This window comes from Salarias fasciatus, chromosome 1 (assembly GCF_902148845.1).
Source record: "Salarias fasciatus chromosome 1, fSalaFa1.1, whole genome shotgun sequence".
In the NCBI taxonomy this organism is placed as follows: Eukaryota; Metazoa; Chordata; class Actinopteri; order Blenniiformes; family Blenniidae; genus Salarias; species Salarias fasciatus.
In genome coordinates this window covers 10,867,182-10,886,277 of record NC_043745.1, presented here as the reverse complement: position 1 = coordinate 10,886,277, position 19,096 = coordinate 10,867,182, and the positions used below count along the sequence as shown (strand labels likewise).

Genomic DNA, 19,096 nt, shown 5'->3' with positions numbered 1-19,096 from the left:
CTAACCTCCTCCCAGTGGACCCATAGTAATGAATACCTTGCTACAAGGCTTTACGATGGAACTGTACAATGTAAAAGGTAAATGAAGAAGATTCATTGATTATTGTAAATAATTTCTTGTAAATAAGTTGTCTGCCATTTGTATTTTTTAAAGTGTGTGCTGAGCTGTGTAGAATAAAAACCTGATGCTCTTGATAAATTTGTGGTCTGACAGGTTTATGTTTGGAAGAGGAGGATCGGATTATGCGTGGTGGGGTGTTAGCCTGCGCTGATGCTAAATTAATAACAGTGAAATTATCATATTCAGATTCATCTTGCCCTCGAGTGGTCGCAGTACTTATAACAGAAGTAATAGAAGAGGAGCGCTACAGTGCACAAAAGTCCCGTGAGACACATGAACCAGCGTTGACGAACTTTTTCTGAATACATGATTTTAATCAACATATCTTTAAGGACACACGGCTTACTGCATGCGATGGAAAGCGAAGATGACATGATTCCCTATCTTCAACGCTTTGTTTACAATCAAACCACACGAGTTTCTCAACACACTACAGTCTATCATTCATGTTCTGTAACTTTCTGCAATGACGTTCAAACACAGATTGAGTGACCTATTAACCTTAAACTTTTAACCGTGAGAGTGTGAGAGTTTAAAAACAAATGAAAAATCATTCTTAAATTAAGAAATTTTTACTTTGAAATTAGTAAAAAAAAAAAAAAAATCTGCCAATAGAACAAGTAAAATTTTTCTTGATTTCAGAGAATTTTCTCTGAAATCAAGCCTTTTTATCTTGAGCAAATATAATATTTAAGTAAATGTATCTTAAATCAAGTAAAATGAGACCTTTTCACCCAAAACAAGTTGAAAAAAATCTGCTCAGATTTAGAATTTTTTTCAGAGTAAGCTCTTTAATGCTCAAGTGAGCTGCCGTTCACCTAAACATAACAGGAATAATTGCCGCCGCTGTGGCTGAAGGAGTGAAATACACACCAGCTTCGAGGCTGCTGAGGGGCTTCAGCAACCTGGATTTACAAACAACAAAAAAAAAACTAAATATGTATTAGATTAGATCGTGTTGTTAAAAGATGTTAGAGGGGACTTGGAGCACGAACAGAGTATCAAACAGGCCTCACACACAGATGAGCCAAACTGTGGCGAGCAGTGAAATCATTACGCTAACAGTCTGCTCTAAACATCTGTCACTGTTAATCTTTGTCCCGCCGTACGTGCTACATGTGCATTTTTTTCTATACAGTCAGGGATTCGATTTTTAATTTTTCTTTTCTTTCTTTATAAACAAACAAACAAACAACAAAAAAAAAAGAAATATGAAACAAAATCATTTGCACGGTTTGGCCTTAAGGATTTCAGTTGCCTTAGATCACCACAGTTCCAAAATATGAGACAAAGAAAAAAATTTAAAAAAAGAGGTTGAGTGGAAAAATATCATTAATTCACAAATTTTAGGTTTATGCAGATGACTAGCACACGTGAATCAACACTGACGTGTGTGAAGGCCATATATATGGATGCTGAAAACTATGGAAAGTCTTTCCCCACAGCACTGAAACCATCGTCACCCTGAAGAGAAACGCTGCAGCGTCTTCATGAGCCACAAACGTTCAAACAGAAAGTAGAAGCTGCAGATAGACAGCAGGAGGCAATACAAATGGTGTGATGTTGAAAATGTACTTAGAATTCTTTCAATGTTTCAATTTGTTTCAATTTTAAGTTTTCTGTCTCCAGTGTCCTCACACTTCTTTGCATTCAGAAGGAAACTTTTGAAATCGACATAATTTAAACCTTTATATGGCACTCATTGAAACGGTTTAAATTGGACATTTTTAAAATAAATCTTGCCTTTAATTTTACTCCATAGAATTAGGTTATAGAGTATTCAAAACTCCAAAATTAAAAAAAAAAAAAAAGGGTAACACTTTACTTGAAGCCCCCCTGCATAACACATTATAAGTAGTTATAAACACTAATACATGATCACAATGCTTTATAACTCACTATACAGCACTATACAGCATAGGATTAGGGTTAGGATTAGGGTTAGGGTTAGGGTTAGGGTAAGGTCCTGGCATTGTGATCATCTATGAGTGTTTATAACTATAGCTACACGTGTTATAATGGCATTATAATGCTTTATGAATGTACTTATAATGTGTTATGCAGGGGGGCTTCAAGTAAAGTGTTACCAAAAAAAGAAATTGGCGAAATAAACACTATTTCATTAGGATACATTCTGTTTTAACAATATAAAAATAAACAAAATGATAGATATTTCTCTATTTTCAGCCTGAAAATATCCAAGATGTTGGGATTTCTCACTGCATTTCTCTCTACTGTTTGTGGAACAACAGCTGCCTTACGACATAATGTGCTACGAGGTTCTGCATGTCTCTTGCATTAGATTTAAGAGCAGTGTATTTGATGAGCCAATAGTCAATACAATTTTGCATTTGCAATTGATGTGCGTCAATAGGGTGTCCTGGCTTTGAGAAAGATATGCTTAGGAGCTCTAAATGGGGCATAATATGATTGTTTGCAATATTTTATGATTCTTTTTTTTTTATTTATAATCTTCCATATTTGAAAAATCTAAAGTCATTCTCAACTGTCACCAATTTAACACGAGTTCAGAAGAAACAGGGCGGCATGTGGAAGTTAGCACATTTTCTCACATGTCCTGATAAAAGGTCAAAAGTTCTTTTCATGGCATCTGACTGAGTCTGAGACTCTGGGGTTAAAGCATTCATTATTTAAACAGAGCACCAGCCATTCAGTGCATGCATAATGCAAGAAACATACTTTTAAGAAAACATGATTAAAACTGACTGTGTGGCAGCAGTGACCTGGACAAAAAATAAACGGGATGTTGCTCTTAGACGGTCATGTAGTGCACAAACACAACAGTTTGTTCTTTCTTACAAGATTTGAATCATCCTTCAGCTCTAGAGATCCTTGAATGCACGAACCAACTTCTCACCGGCTCTTATGGGTCTGGGTCTGGTATTTGTCATGAATATTAAATACCCGCTTTCATAGCATTTGTGTTTGTACACTCGGTGCGCGCTCGTCTTTCACGCCCCCCTCTCTGTGTGTGTCCTGCCTGTGTTTGTGCCGTGGTAAACGCTCCGATTTTTTTTCACCTGACACCGTGCCTGAAAGCATCTGACAATCAGGGGAATATTAGAGGGTTGGAGAGAATCCACTCCGGCTAAGTGGCTCTCATTGCCGTGGAGTGTGACACCGCTCATGCTCATAATGATTCACAGCGCTGTTGACACATGATAGTAGAGATACTAAGTGGATTGCAGCTTCTCCGACTCTCTGAGGTTCACTGCCGGTGATGATTTTATCTCCAGAGAGCCGGCTGGACCGGTTCATCAGCATTTTCTTTGATCACACAAACACGCACACGCACACATATTGATTCATTACCAGAGGCTGATTTTTCATTTACTTACTAATGTTAAAACTGGTTGCCTTTTCATGTGGACTGAAATGCAGTTTTTCAAGAGTTCAGTCCAAAAAGTCAGATAAAAGTTACTGAAATCAAACATAGCTGAATATCAGTGTGAGGTTTAAGTGGAGGTAATTTCATGCAGCATTTGAAAATGACCGAATATACTTCATACGTGATAAAATATAAAAGAAATATACTTTGGCACACACAGAGTAAAATGCATTGTTAAAATGGCAAAAGAAGGGGGGGTACAAAAAGATGAATGGACTCCTTTAACCGTCTCAGCACACTTTACATAATCAGTCATATCCACTCACTTGCACACACTGTAAAAGAGAAAGCTCACACACCACTCACACACACACACAGCTCAGTGTATAAGGAGAGTCAGGACAGAAAGAGTCAGATGGATCAGATCGAACTGCCAACCTTAGGACTGGAAGACAAACCGCTCCACCAGCTGAACCACAGCCACCCAAGATCAACCTCTGATGTAACGTGAAATTATAAGAATCGGGTGAAGAAAATATTCAGTCACACTTGATTCTTTCACTACAGAAAAGACTTCAAGCAAAAGCAGAGCATGCAGACTCTAGCTGTTGGGAACAATGACAACCACTACACTCGTGTGCTAAAATGTATAGTTGTGGACTTTAATCTGACTGAAAAATGATACAACTGATAAGCCGTGAGGAGAAAAATCTTTATTACTTGAATATTGAATATTTGATTTAAAAATATGTATGTACACCAACTAGCTTCTCATTCTCATGTGAAAATGTGGTCAGTTTGGTAGCAGCAGTGCGTTTTCCAAAGAGTAAACTATGTTCGCGTCATACCATGTCTGCATGGCTGCAACTGCACAACAGCATGCGTCACCTCTACCAGCTAAAGGCAGACATGATAAATTCACGACTAGATGGAAATGAAGAAACTGTGTCCGGTATCAAAATAAAATCAGGCCATCACTAAAAAAAAAAAACATGCAGGTTTGTTTGTGAAATGAAAAGCTGTGCAGGCTGTATTTGCAGCTCAGCATAAAGGGCCAACAAAGTTCAAAGTTTGTAGTTGTGAAAAGCCTTGCTTTGGACACACCTAGCAACCTCGCTCATCTCTCATCGTGGTGCAGCCCTATGGGCGGTCCAACATCAGAGACGATCCCGGCGATGCTTCTCTAATTCACTGCAGTACAAGCCAAAGAAGTGTAAAGCCGTGCAGCTGATCTCTTGTCTCTGAGACCTGGAGCAGCTTAGCTCTACACGGCCGGGACACTCCTCCACCACGGCTGCTTAAACCCCAATCCCCCTAATGTCCGGAGCCGGGACGAGGCACACTGGGCCGCCACATGAGGATAAAGGTTTGACTCATTTGGAAATTGAATGTGCATTCTCATTTCTGGAGGAGGATTGGACACTCTGACCACATGCCCTTTGAGTTGGAACGAAAAGGGCAGCGCGTCTTCTGCTCATGCAACAAAAAGAGCTACCGCATGAATTCTCTTTTTCTGCTCTTTCCTTTCTATCCACGTAGTTTGCTGTAAATGCTGAAAGTGCGTGGTCATATGTTTGCATGAGGTCATGCACCTGCTTGCATCGTGCGTGCGTGCGTGCGTGTGTGTGTGTGTGTGTGTGCATGCTTCCAGGTGTACATTGATGCTTGTGTCCAGGTTTTCTGCTTGCACAGGAAAAGGCAGCTGTGTTTGTTTCTGCGTGGGTAGTTCTCCGATTTGCCTGAAAAATATCTTCAGCTATACAGTCTCTCTACAGAAACTATACAGACAACATTGATGAATCACTCGTTTCTTTAAATTTTTAGGTTGTTTCCGAGCTGCACCCATGTTTCCTTGTGATTTCTTTTTTTTTTTCTTACCATTGCCCCTGAATCATATGAATCGTCACTTTGCAGCCAATGACACACAAAAGACAGATGTGGCTACACGTTGTGCTTACATATTGCTCATTACTCCTTTCCCACGGATGAACTCCGACACTGTAAACCTATGGCTTATGGCTACAGCTGTCACCGCTCGTCCAGGTTGTGTAGGTTAAATTCACGCCTGTGGATTTTTCTAGATTATCTCTCCAGCTAAAGCTGCATGTATGGGTGATTTTGCCCGTTTAAATCAAATGTTTAACATTCAACTAACCTGCAGAGAACATTCCGAGAATAAGCAGGATACAAACAGGATCAATTAAAAAGGTTCTCAGCAAACCCAAACATCTGTGCAATTTGTCAAAGCAGCTGCACAACTATCAGTCTTTAAAAAGCCGCACTGGTGGGACCATATGGTGTTTTGCAGAGACTAACCTGGGCCTTGCTGCTGGACCATCTCTGACAGATCCTGCTGGTGAATGAAGAGAACCAGGCCTCCAGCGGCGAACAGCAGGACGAACCAGAGGGAGCAGGGCAGTCGCCTTCTCCGTCCTCGCAGGGAGTCCCCCACCATCTTCCACTTCATCCACAGCATGATGTGGCGCAGTCAGGCGCTGACTTTACCGCTTCTACAGTGGGCCGGAGAAAGAGGGAAACTGTAATAGGCTTTCTTTTCTTCCTCTTCCGTGCATCAGGTCTGCATTAAAAGTTTCACACAGACGAGTCACGGTACCAGTGGAAAATAACCAAGTGCCTTCAGCCAGCTGCTCTATGTGCAACAACTGTTAGATCTGTTGTGACGTTTTTAGATCGATATGACAGAACGTGATAGAACACATTCGAAAGCTGAACCCACCAGACGAGCAAGAAAATAAGTCAAGTGCAAGGCTGTTCGCAGAATCAAACACGAGAAAACAAAATCAGGCAGGCACTGTTCAACCCGCAAAGCTTGATCGACGAGCGAGTTGCACAGCAAAGCAGAGAGCCACGTCAAGAAAGTGAACGTCAAAACCAGCAATTATGTACGGAGAATCCTGCAGCACCTGATGAGCAAGAATAAAGTGGCATAGTAACCTAATCCAAAATAAGGAAACCGACAATGCATAAGTGGAAACAATGAGGGCAGGGAACACAATCAGCACACATGGCTGACACCTGTGCAGGAAATGAAGGCACAAGAGAGAAAGGTAACTTAAAAAAAAAAAAAAAAAATAGAAGACGAAGAAAAATGGGACGTCACAAATGGGCAGCAAAAACAAAAACATGTCCTCTGATGCTGAACAGATACTGAGAACAGTATCAGCAAACACAACAGCAGCAGGACTTTGGAAAACAAGCTCGAGTCAAATGCAACAGTTGTTCAGAGAATCGTACTTAATGATGCACAAGGTGCAATCTGTGAATAAACAAGAGGGTTTATTTCCAGTTAAGGTTAGGTTTGGTTTCAAAACAAACTTTTTTTTTCTCTGACTTTAAGACAAATGTAAAGAAGCACAATGGAAACAAACTAAGACCGCGACGACTGGAAGATCGTCACAACCAGCAGCCTAACAATGGCCTCATCAGTTTAGCCGTTTTGAATGTGATGAAGCTGATAATGTAATAACATCCACCATGAGTTAATAAGACAAATATTCATTCCACGAGTTATTTTTCTTATGCAAACTGCAAAAAACCTGCATTAAAAGCTTCCAATAAGAGAAATTCTATCCTTTTTTATTTTCTTGCAGTTTTTACACTTTTACAGGATTACTTTAATGCTACCTCAATCATGTAAAAACTCCTTATATTATTGGCAAACAATGGATAAAATGTGTTTATTGACAACTTATTACTTTATTGGCTTCATTACACTGCATCAAGGCCAAAATTATAACATCGATTATTACAAGACTGCAGCCCGATATACAGTAAATAGTAAAAAAACCTTCCCCAACTTATTTCTTTTAACATACGTAAGGAATGCCATATTTCTCACTAATAGACACAAAAAGCATTGCATATTTTAATGTGAAACCCTTTGGAAATCCAAAATTAAACATTTTCAATAAGAAGTGAAAGTTTTAGCTCGATTATTTAGATCAGGGGTGGGGAACCCTGGTCCTGGAGGGCCGCAAACCTGCATGTTTTCCATGTCTCCCTGCTTCAACACACCTGAATCGAATCAAGATTCATGGCCAAGTCCAGCAGAAAGCCAGATAACGAGCCTCATTGCAATCAGCTGTGTTGAAGCAGGGAGACATGGAAAACATGCAGGTTTGCGGCCCTCCAGGACCAGGGTTCCCCACCCCTGATTTAGATGAATGATCCAAATCTGATGTAGAAGGTGGCGATGCATCAAGCAGACTTTTGATATTTAACATTTTATTTTGATTCTACTACTTTTAGGTGTCCTTATGACTGTACTTCACTTTTGGCAAAGTCCTCTATAGATAAATGTGACTTGACTTTGTCTACTTCATTCCGCACGCCTCTTTCTTTTCCTCTAATGCAGTATTGCTACTTTTAATATCGTAAATAACACGGCTCTTTCCTTTAACGCCGGCTAACGGTTTGTAAAGTCATTCTGCTCAATGTCGCGTCTTCTTGGGAGGCCGAATTCAGCTCTGCCTCTGATCTCAGCGGGGGTTCCTGATTTCCAGAATAAACAGAAAGTCTAACGTTGTTCTTTAAATTCACAGAAGAAATAATCCTATCATTCTGAATGTGATAAGAGTGCAGAGACAGAAGGACAGAATAACTTTTCATTTTTGGTAATCAAAAAAAATAACCCACGGGTGTGTTACTTTTGTGAACCACTGCCTCAGCCTCTTCAAGTATTTAAGTTGAAAATAAAAACTGAGAGTAGAAGAGCTGTTTAGAGATTCAACACTGAGACGGAGCGAACACTTAATTCCTCCAAATAAAGAAGTCTGCGTTGTGTTTGTAAGGATACAGATCAGTAAACACTATTCCAGTTGGACTGGCATGAGTGCCAACCAGCTCTGAGGTCTGTTTATGCAGCGGAAAGACCGAACAGCATCTGTCTTCGAATTAATATGCAAATGAGTTTTGGTTACTACTCAAGCATGTGTTGCCGTAGCAGAAAATAATATTGGCTCCGTTTCTGTTGCATAGGTTTGACTCTCACGTTGCACCCCTGTGCTAAATTCAGAACCCAGAAATAAATCATGAATAACTGATGAAAAAGAAATTAAAAGCTAATGTGGAGCATATCCTGTGGCGGCACCGGGACGTACAGCAGGTCCTGTCAAGATCTGCCGTTTGTTTGGTACAGATGATAAAGTACAAAGATAATAAAATGCAGCACAAATCCACGAATGTGCAGAAGAAATCCAATTCCTCAGAGGACTATAGCAATACCTACAGAATCTAAAAAGAAAGTAGAAAAAAAGAAACCTGATGCAGAAGATATCAAAAAAATACAGCAAAGTAGAAGAAAGGTGGTGAATAATAAAATCCGTATCAGTTATGCCGGCAGGTTTGTTTGTACTTGTGCTTTAAGAGTGATGGGGAATGACAGTGATTTTTATCCCTCTAAGAGAAGGAAAAAAAAAACTGGTTTTACTTTACTCGTTTCCATAAAGGAATATTTGCGTCTGTGCACAGACTGCACAGGCAACAGGACAACATGTCACCAGAAGCACCTTTGTCTTTATTTGTAGTCCATAAGATATTAACCAATTACAATTTAGCAGGATTACATTATCTGGATGAGCTCTGGGCTTTTTAGATGTTGTTTGATGAAATGAATCCTTCAATTAAGTCAAGATTTTAAAGCCTGAACTGAAATGATGCTGGCATCCTGCTGTGCTTATTGGCATCATCTCCTTATTTTATCCAGCTCGTTGCTTGCTGGTTACATCAAAGTTACCAAGAATTACCCTGAGACCTTAACTCTGGTCACAATGATAGAAAATGAGCTCCAAGATTGTCTTGCTACTGTCATGGGAACATATTTACCCAGGAGTATTGCAACAGTGTGTTCAAAACAACAGGACATGGACAAGCAGCAAATATGCAAAGTGAAATAGAAGAAAATAGAAATACTTTAGTAATCTCAGGGTTAAATTCTCCAAATGTGTGTGATTGTAAGCAGTACAGCGCAAGCAGCGAACAATTAGTTCACTAAAACTATGTTAAAATCCTCCACTACAAAACTCATTATATCAATCTAAAGAAAAACAAAACCCATACTTAAGAATAAACTGAACTAATCACCCAAATCCTGTGATTTTATGTGCAAATTAGCTTTCTTAAAAGTGCTGTGTGCATTTTTAAAGTGTTTTGTGAGTGAGAAAAAAGTGCTCAATGCAAGGGTGCAGGGTCACGTTTCCAGTAACGAACAGCTGTTCGCTGCAGTGACCTTGATTGGTCAAAACATCTCTCGCTTGCATCCAAACTGGAATTCACTGAGACCTGATACTTTAACCATACATGGGTTCTTCCTGTTATTCGTTCTGGAGGTATCAGTCAGGTTTCTCTCTTGGAATTTAGGATTATTGGTTGATTGTTTTTTGCACCTTTATTTAAATGAAGGACAGGAAGTTCGTGTGGAGGGTGATTTTCTGTTCGCATCGCCTGACATCCATATCAAACATCTACACTACTCGGTGTTGGAGCACAGCGGCCTGCATCATGGGTGTCTCCACCCACCCAGCTAGCAGACTATTCAGCCTCCACCCCTCAGGAAAAAGACTCTACAGCATTAACGGCAAAACAAGAGTCCAGAGCAGCTTCTCTCCAGAAGCCCTGCTGCAGCCCCAAACCAAGAAACTGGACTATTTATTATGTGTTGCACTATTAAATCTGGATTCCTTGATTTTTATCTTTTTCTTCTTTTATTCATATATACCTACATACGCGGCTGGAGTAACAAAATTCGTTTTACAAGTGGAAGCATGGACATGACAATAACCTTGAACCTTCCTATTGAGCGAAAGAAAAAAAACCCAAAGCACCACCAAAGCACACTTGACATTTGTATGTATTTCTATATTCGACACATGCTCACAGGTTAATGAGGCTGAAGTCTATGCGGACTTCTATCAGTGGTTTGCAGAGGTGGGTGGAAACAGTCCTGGAGATCGTCTGATTCCTGATGAAGGTGATGAAGCTGAGGGCCGTGGTGGGGGAGTGTTAAGTGAAAATGGCCTCACTAAATAAAATGACCACTCCATAAGCTGTTTACTCCACAGCATGAATGAATATGTGATTACATGGGAGGAGCTGAGCTGAACTGCGCCACAATTGAATGTGTCTGGGATGCAAACATTGTGGGACGATACTAGCTGCTAAACGGCTGTTAAAAAAAATCTTACAAAAGACAAACTCAATGTTTTTATGGCCATATGATTTATTTATAAGGTGCATGAAACATGGGAATAACTTTCAATTTGGATTTTTCAAAATGTGACAATAAATAAGCGTCTTTCTTTCAGGTAATAATACTGTACAATATGTCTAGTAAATGGAACTGATAGCGTAAAGCCACCTCGCTCTTTAAAGTGAAAATGTTTAGCTTATTATAAACCACATCACATGTCCATATGACTATACGGTGGGGAAAACAGAAAAAAGACTGTAGAATGGATTCCCCAAGGCTTCGGCATAATTTTGGTAAACATTTCAATACATTTGAGGTAGAGGTGGAAACAAATAATGCTCTTTTTTATTTTTAAATATTTAAATATTGCTGAGTTGTTTCAGACTGTGATCACTGCATTCCACATCCACCTTTTCAGTTCTTAACATTTTTTACTCTGTGTGACATTGATTCACTCATGTTTATCATGACTAAAACTGATCTGTTTTCATTGAAACTTCATGTGAGCCAAGAAAATGTAAAAGCTCATTATTCAGGGCTGCAACGCTATTCCAGTGCAGGAACGTCCCTGACGCATGTCTGCTTATTAACACACAAACAGCACATGAATGTTGACACATCGGGTGTGGCTGTATGTGTTTCATTCCTTTCTTCTACCACGTAACCTTTTGATCACCTGCACACATGAGGCCTTTGTACAAAGTATCTTTACAGGATCACTGGTTCTCTGGTTTAATTGGTATCAGACCTGAAAGGCGATTGAACAGAAGTCGTGTTTATTACTGATGTGTTCCCACTAACAGGATTAGACAATCATACTTCACCTTCCAGAAAATCCTCAGTATGGCCGTCCAATCACACAAGATTCACAGTAAAATCTCTCTCTTTATATGAGAACTGCAGAAAGGCAACCGTCAAATACTGCACCTGTGAAATTTGATAGAATTTCAGGCTTTTTTTGCAGCTGATTCCAGCCACATTGAAAAGGCTGGGGTCAGCTGCATGCTCACTGCTGTGATACATTATCAACCGTCTGGAAACATTCAACACATTTAACACCGTGTCAACCGTTTTCAGCAGGGGACGAGTCAGGTGTACCCTCTTGCTTCGCACACAGTTCCTTGGCATTTGCTTACTCCAATAACTGCCTTCCACTTGACTCAAAGACTTAAGTGTTTTTTTGCATATAGGAGGATGGGAGGTAGGAACGCTTTCCCTTTCACCCTGTTTTCTGAGTTTGACCTTTATGCGTCTCAGTGTCGTTGCCACTGCCCTGTGCAAAAACCACAAAATGTAATCTTACCAAAGGAAATCAGCCCACATTTTCGCTTCTAATTTCCATTTTATTTTTCCCCAGGTCTCACTTCACAGTTTCATCACCTTACTTTTGTATAAGAAATTGGGGTCAGGTAAACAGCAGACTGCTGTTCCTGGCTATTGGAGATGCTTTCAAAGTGCATAAACAAGCGTTCCTGTTGTATACCCCCAAGTCCAGCAGGAATGGCAATGGGAGGTGAAGTGCCGAGTCAGCAAAGTGCGAAAAGCATGCATTCATGTCAGTGTTGATTTTCATGATTTGAAAAAGAAAGAAAAAAATATCCTACTTGCATTTATTGGCCTCAAGTGAGGTTGGTTTCAGAAGCTGCTGCTATATTGTGAACTGAAAATGTGCCAACCGAGTCTCTTTGCAATGAGAAGGGCATTGGCAACTTTATTATTATTTTTTTATTTCATGAGAGGAACAAAGAAGCATAAAACAATAAAAATGAAAGCATGGAATGTGTAATACCAAAAGGTCGAGAGGTATTTCAAGGTTCTGCAATGTACAGAGAGACATTTTTGTGTTTTTTTTTCTTTTTTTTTTCTATCATAAAGACAGTGTTTGCACAGTGGAAAAACATCAAACATTCAATTCTCTTATGCACCGGCCATGTGTTTAAATGAGCCACTCTCTTTTCCACTGGTGTACACTGTCACAGCCATCACATCTAACTGCTGCCTCACCTTTAAAGCAGACAGATAAACAGTCAAATGGGATTCCATTGGGGGACTATTGAGCTAAGAAAGATAAAAACTAAGGAAATGTCAAAAAAAAAAAAAAAAGTTATTTGATGTTAAAGGAAAGGAGAAATGCCAAACAATCCCACCACTGAACCCAACATTCAACTGCAATAAATGCTGTAAACTTCACTCCTAAAGGAGATAAACGTTTTATTGTGTCTGTGCCAAAATGTGTTCAAATTTGAGAGCTATGCTTGAAATTCTCGGTGTATATTAGAATGATTCGGTTTGACTACAAACAAAACAAGCGATATATTAGAAATATGAGAGCAGACAGGATAAGAAAGCAAAGCTGAATGTACTTGGTGCCACATAACTGTCTGTAGTAATTCAATACAACAACTAATCCATAAAGTCTGTGCAATTAAGAACATGCAGTATTGGTAGACATTATTAGAAACGGGTAAACTGAGATGTTTGAGTACTGGAGGTTAAAGCTGGGGATATACTGGAGGACTGAAAAATGGGAGATGCCTTTTAGTTTTTGCAGTTTCTGTTTGCATTTATTCAAATTCTTCAGTCCAGCATACAGAATAAGATGCAATGTCAGTGGTTCATAACTGATTCACAAACTAAATAAAGAATAAACCATTAAAAAAAACAGTTGGTCGAGGTCTTTCATCACATGTAAATGAATTGTGTGGGTGTAAACAATAAACTAAAGCCAAAGCGGTGGTGGAAATATAAAGTTTGTACATCAGTACTCAATTATCTTCATTTCACTGGCAGTATACATTAGGGTGAGTCTTAGTTTTTAGTTTTTACTCCCTACATTTGAAGGCAAACACCTGTACTTTTTATTACTTAAATCTCTCAGATTGGTTCAATTTAAATCAACTCAACTGCTTAGACAGCTGATACGGTGGTTTATTTCGTCATCAGCTTGTCATCATTACATTAATTAAGAAATGCTTTATTTGAAACTAATATAATAATATATATTATTAATATATATCTAAATGAAAGTTTAAGATGCCATCACCAATTCACATCCTGTACAGCCACATTATTATCAATTTTTTATTTATTTATGAATTTTTTTTGCTTAATTTGTGACTCAAAACAATGAGTTATGAGATGAAGCTATTGATATAGTTTGTGTTGTTGCTAATGCATAAACTGATGAATTCATGTAATTAAGCACAGTGGCACAAGTAGTTATCCTGAGTGTTTGTGCACATTGAACACCTGTAAAAAAGTGAACAGATCACATGAAATGCATGGTGTTAATGCTCACTGAATGGTTTAAAATTGTTGGGAAACAAAGATTTTCACTTTGCTTTTTTCCACCATCAGTATAGTTTTGAATAAGGAGCTACTTCAAGCTTTTCTTTGTATGTGATTCAGCCTCTTCCCTTCATGCTGTAAAGTCTGAAATATATAAATTATTCCAGCTTCATGTCTGTCCATCCAAAGTCAAATAAAAACCCAAGTTTCAGTGTCTCCCAGCCCTGCACGGAAGCTGTCGAGAACATTTCAACATTTTCATTTCATGTGAAATTGGCCAGAGACTGAAGAGACACAGGAGTGAGTTTTCACAGGATACCACACAGTGTAGAGAGACTCGGAGAGGCTCTGAAGCGCTGCAGCCCGGCGTTTTGGTGAGTTTCTCTTCCCACTGAAACACAGATTAAACATGATTGTAGACCCGATCGACCATGCCGAATCAATGAGTTGGCCTCTGAAGTACAGAAGACCTTCTTAACATGTAATTCTCACTGATCAGTTTGCATGTTACAGGAGTGTTGAGAAGGAACTCCAGACTGCGTTCATGCGTCGCAGCAGCATTTAATCATAAAACAGGGCAGAGCAGAAAATAGAGGATGCACCCTCAGCCATTTTCGCAGCGAATAATAAAACAAAACAAACAAAATCATGGCGACTGTCGCAGCTTGACACAAACAACTCATTATGATCAAACAAGGCTTCATTTTAAAGGCACTGCCTTTATGTTCCGCTTCCAAACAGATGTACATGCCAGGAAATGACACAACATGTCCCGTCTCATGCAGGGAAATCATTTCTTCCGCGTCAAACTGGTTACGGGATGAATCTGCATCCGACATTGATGAATAATGCACATCGACTAGTTTTCTTTCTTTCGTTACAAGCCTATATTGTCCTGCCAGTCAAAAGTATACATGTAAAGAAATCACACACAAACAGCGCATGTGTCTGATGTGGTTAGCAGTTCTGTTTCTTTATGAAATGACCGCAGCAGAAACCAGAAATTGCCTTTGTTCACATTTGTCAGGTTTTGAATTGATTAGGACGAAGTCTGGTGTGATTGCTCTGTCAGTGTTGTCCAGAATGCAGCGTCCACCGTCCTCACTGCAGCCCCGCAATAATCCCTCAAGACGATTTGACTCTCCACACTGTTGTGGATTTTCAGCTTGTCCAGAAATAATGTGCACAATAACTGTGTCAGGAAAGTTTTAAATATTCCCTCTGTTTGCATCATCTGGTCTAATTTTAAAAATGTTCTGGGAAATATGAGCAAACTGAACTTTTTCTCCACTCTGCTTCAGTTCGACTGGGTCAGATAAACACAGAGAATGTGAAGTTTGAACGCTGTACTCTGGGAATGTTTTTTTGTCTGGAACAGAATCACACTATAGAGAAAATAATGGAAGCTCAACGTGATCGTTTGTTCTATTTGAGTTTTACTTGATAAAATGTTCTTCAGTAGCACCGAATAAATCAACTGCTAAACAAACTGTGAAAATGTTTTAGTTGTTTTTGTCTACAAACAGACAGCTAAAGCTAAGATAATCCCAGCACACTTTTTCTGAGGAAACGCCTTCCTCGTATGGAACATCCATCAGGTTCTATCCATCTTCTAAACAGCTGCATCCAGTTCAGGGTCGCTGGTGCTGCTCTGAGTTAACGGGTGACGGCAGGGTACACCTTTGACAGGTCACCAGTCCATCACGGGGCACACACACACACACACACACACACACACACACACACACACACACACACACACACACACACACACACACAAACACACACAAGAAAAAAAATCCATACATGCATCAGGAGAACATTCCAACACCACACTGCGCCCGGACACAAACCCATTTCTCTGTAACTTCAGTTTTGTTATCTGTTTGAATTTGCCGTGATTTCGCCACAATGTGCAACAAAATGACACCTTCATACCTTTTACACCTCATAGACCTACTTTACCTAATAGAAATACTGATATGCAACCAATCAAACACGTATTCACATTTATCTGCAATTCTGAGTCACCAACCAACATCTGGATGGAATTACGAAAACATAACAGACAGAGAGAGAACATGGAAATTCGTCTTTTCTCCAATAGCGAGTAAACAATGCATCTTAAATGTGTATCCTATGGATAATGCATTTGCACACATACAGTTTTAGTCGAGCAAGAAGACTGGGCACTAAGAGCCTGATTCGCTAAAGGTTTGTGCGTAAAAAAACTTCACATTCCGTGCACATGCCAGTGGGAGGAGTTTATGCTAATAGATTTATGCAAAATGTGCATATGTTGTTTCTGACTGCGTCAGTTTTCAACATGTTTGACAAACACATGTAAATCAGTTCAACCTTTAGCAATTCAAGATGTTCCTGTTTTCTTTCTTTTTTTTAATAATTATTATGAGATCATTTCCTCCGTCAACACAGCTGGATCCATAGCGCCAGTTTTCATTCCACAGTTTAGTTCTCCATCCAATCACTCCACCGTCAGCTCAAGCAAACTAACATGGAAATGTTGGCATTCAAAACAGATCACTCTCATGCTAACAGGACCGAATGCCTGCCAAAAGCAGACATTTGAAAAGTGTTTGCACATGATGCCACTTGGTGTGTAAGACGGTAACATGCAACTCAGCATGCTTTTGCAGGATTTTAGTAAATCGGGCCTGAAGAAGTCAGACTCATTCCCTCAGAATGGTTCTACGCTTCAACTTCAGATATCTTAACATGTCTACATACCAGTGTTAACGGTGCTTGTCCATTGCTGTGCCAACAGACACTTGAAGCAAAAATTTAATAAAACCAACAGAAGACAATGAGGCAAAATGAAAACTGGCAGTATTGTAGTTTTTTTTTTCATTAAACCTGACATTACGATGGGAAATATTCACACTTCTTTTTGCCATAGTTATTATCGAAAAATTAAACTGTACACATATAATAACAGATAGAATTTTTGAGATTTGCAGTAAATGAGCAGGGACGAGACGGGGTGTGTGGGCTGAATGATTAGCAACATGCACAGGCAATAGAGTTTTATTATCTCCGCACACATTCAATCACCTGCTTCTTCTCAAAGCATTTCAAATGTCCTAGAAAATGTTCCAGGGTATTTTTTCACAACATTCATGTACAGCCTCGCTGGCGTGTCAGTCAGAGTGAACAGCGTTTGGCTGGCGAACAAAAAGGAAGGAGAAGTCAATGCCAAGCCTGTTTCATAAATTAATGATTATGGGCAAGGGGAATTTGACGAGTGTATAATGGGAGCTGCTATAGGATCATGTTCAAAGCATTGCTAATTGTCTTTTGCAGTGACAACCAGTGATCTCTGGGATGAATTAATGCATTCGCCACAGTGTTGTGATGAGCCTCTGCAATCAGCCATCAACCCTGCTAGCTATCTCTCACAGCTGTTTACTGACAGAAAAGGTCTATAGATCTTTTAGTGAGGGCTCCCCTATTCAGCAGCAGGATGGTAATGTACAGACAAACAAAACCCTGACTGAAGTCTTTATGTAAATGACGGCCACCGACATGGAAAGGCCTCCGTGGAGTCGCAATCCTGAATTGAAGATGTGACAAACTGTCATGTGCTGTATTATTTCTACACAAATGTCAAATTAGAGTGGTCATATTTTGTTTCATTTTCTTTAAAGGACACGAATTAGTGCAGGAAGAAATACTCAAAACCTTTCATTTGTGCACATGCGTACTTCAAAAACATAAATATTCCAGTATTTCTTCTAGATAAAGGAGCAATCAGCACATCGGGACACATTTGATAAACACTACTTGACATGAGACACCAATTACAAACTGATTATTAGCTGCTACACTTTCAGCCGTTATTATGTGTGTCGCATCTCCGAGTTGTGCAGGATCGAGTTGAACCACATCTGCTACTTTGGCTCTAGTCCCGAAATCTTCCGATTTTTTTTGGACTGAAGCCAAATGAATACACCACATACATAATGTATAAAAGAACATGCATGGAGTCGCTCTCCCTGCAGCAGAGGCCACTGAGCATTGTCACACCGAAAACACGGCGCAACGTTGACCAGCCAAACTGGCCTGAGGACAGTCAGCAGCTCGGGCAGAGCAGGTGACGACGGGCTCAACGCAACCGGACACGCTCAAATACAACACATCCTCGTCATATCATGTCAAACTAATACCTGCCAAGGGGCACTGCCGTGCTCCGCCACACAGCTCTCTCAGATGAGGTTACAGATTAGTTTCTATTTATACGTGCACGGGTCTTTCAACAGCTCGGTGACCAGCAGAGGAGGAGATAGAATACCAGCAAGGCTATCTGGTGAAACATAGCTCCCACAATAAAAATAAAATCTGACAATGTTTCATTAGCTGTCCGCACAGTGTGAACAAACACAGAGTTTGCATGCTTTTCTATTTAGCATATCTGATTTACATACATATCATTTATTAGAATAAAATCCTATGAAATGCTTTCTTATCAACAATTATCCACCTCAGTGTTACGAGGAGTCATTTACTCTCTAGAAGTATTTTGGCTGTGAATGTTTAACAATAACTAGTACTGGAGCAGAGTCATCTTCATATATTGAATTAGGATGTATGCATGTGTGTGTGTGAATCAAAATAGGTATGTGTACAATCAAACACATGCACTTATTTGTGGACCTCAAAAAATCCCAATCTGTTTATAAAAAAAGACTTGTCTCATGCATTGATGTACATACATATATCGATATACGTATGCTTGCATGTATCTACATGTATGACTTTTCTGCTGTGTAGGAAGTTTATTGAATTTTGGGTGTGCGCTCATGTTGATTTCAAGGATAACAAACATATCCATTTGTTGATTTTCGATGCTGTTTTATCAAAGCTAATGGGTGCTGGAGCCAATCCTAGCTGGCTGTGGGACCAAAAAAGGGGAAAAACAAGAGGCTAAAATGTAATCCTATTTAATGATTTTGTTGAATAACTTCCTTGTGCATTGTTAAATATTTGCTGCATGGAGAGAAAATCAAGCTGATTTATTTCTTCAGGCAATGCGGGTTCTTTGTGGTTTTTGTGTTTTCCAAAAGCTTTTTGGCATCAGCTCTGAGTTATTTTTTTTAATTTCCTCTGAAAGTCTG

At 39.5% G+C, this 19,096-nt stretch overlaps 1 protein-coding gene across 1 annotated transcript in view; it reads right to left on the bottom strand.

Moving 5' to 3' along the window:
• The window catches only part of chst8 (carbohydrate (N-acetylgalactosamine 4-0) sulfotransferase 8), a 150,999-nt gene extending 145,029 nt beyond the window's left edge, over positions 1 to 5,970 (bottom strand). Inside the window, exon 1 of the mRNA XM_030089726.1 lies at positions 5,786 to 5,970. Coding sequence (XP_029945586.1) covers positions 5,786 to 5,945 — 160 coding nt within the window. The 5' untranslated portion in view covers positions 5,946 to 5,970. The remainder of the gene's footprint in view (positions 1 to 5,785) is intronic.
• Positions 5,971 to 19,096: the final 13,126 nt, after the last annotated feature.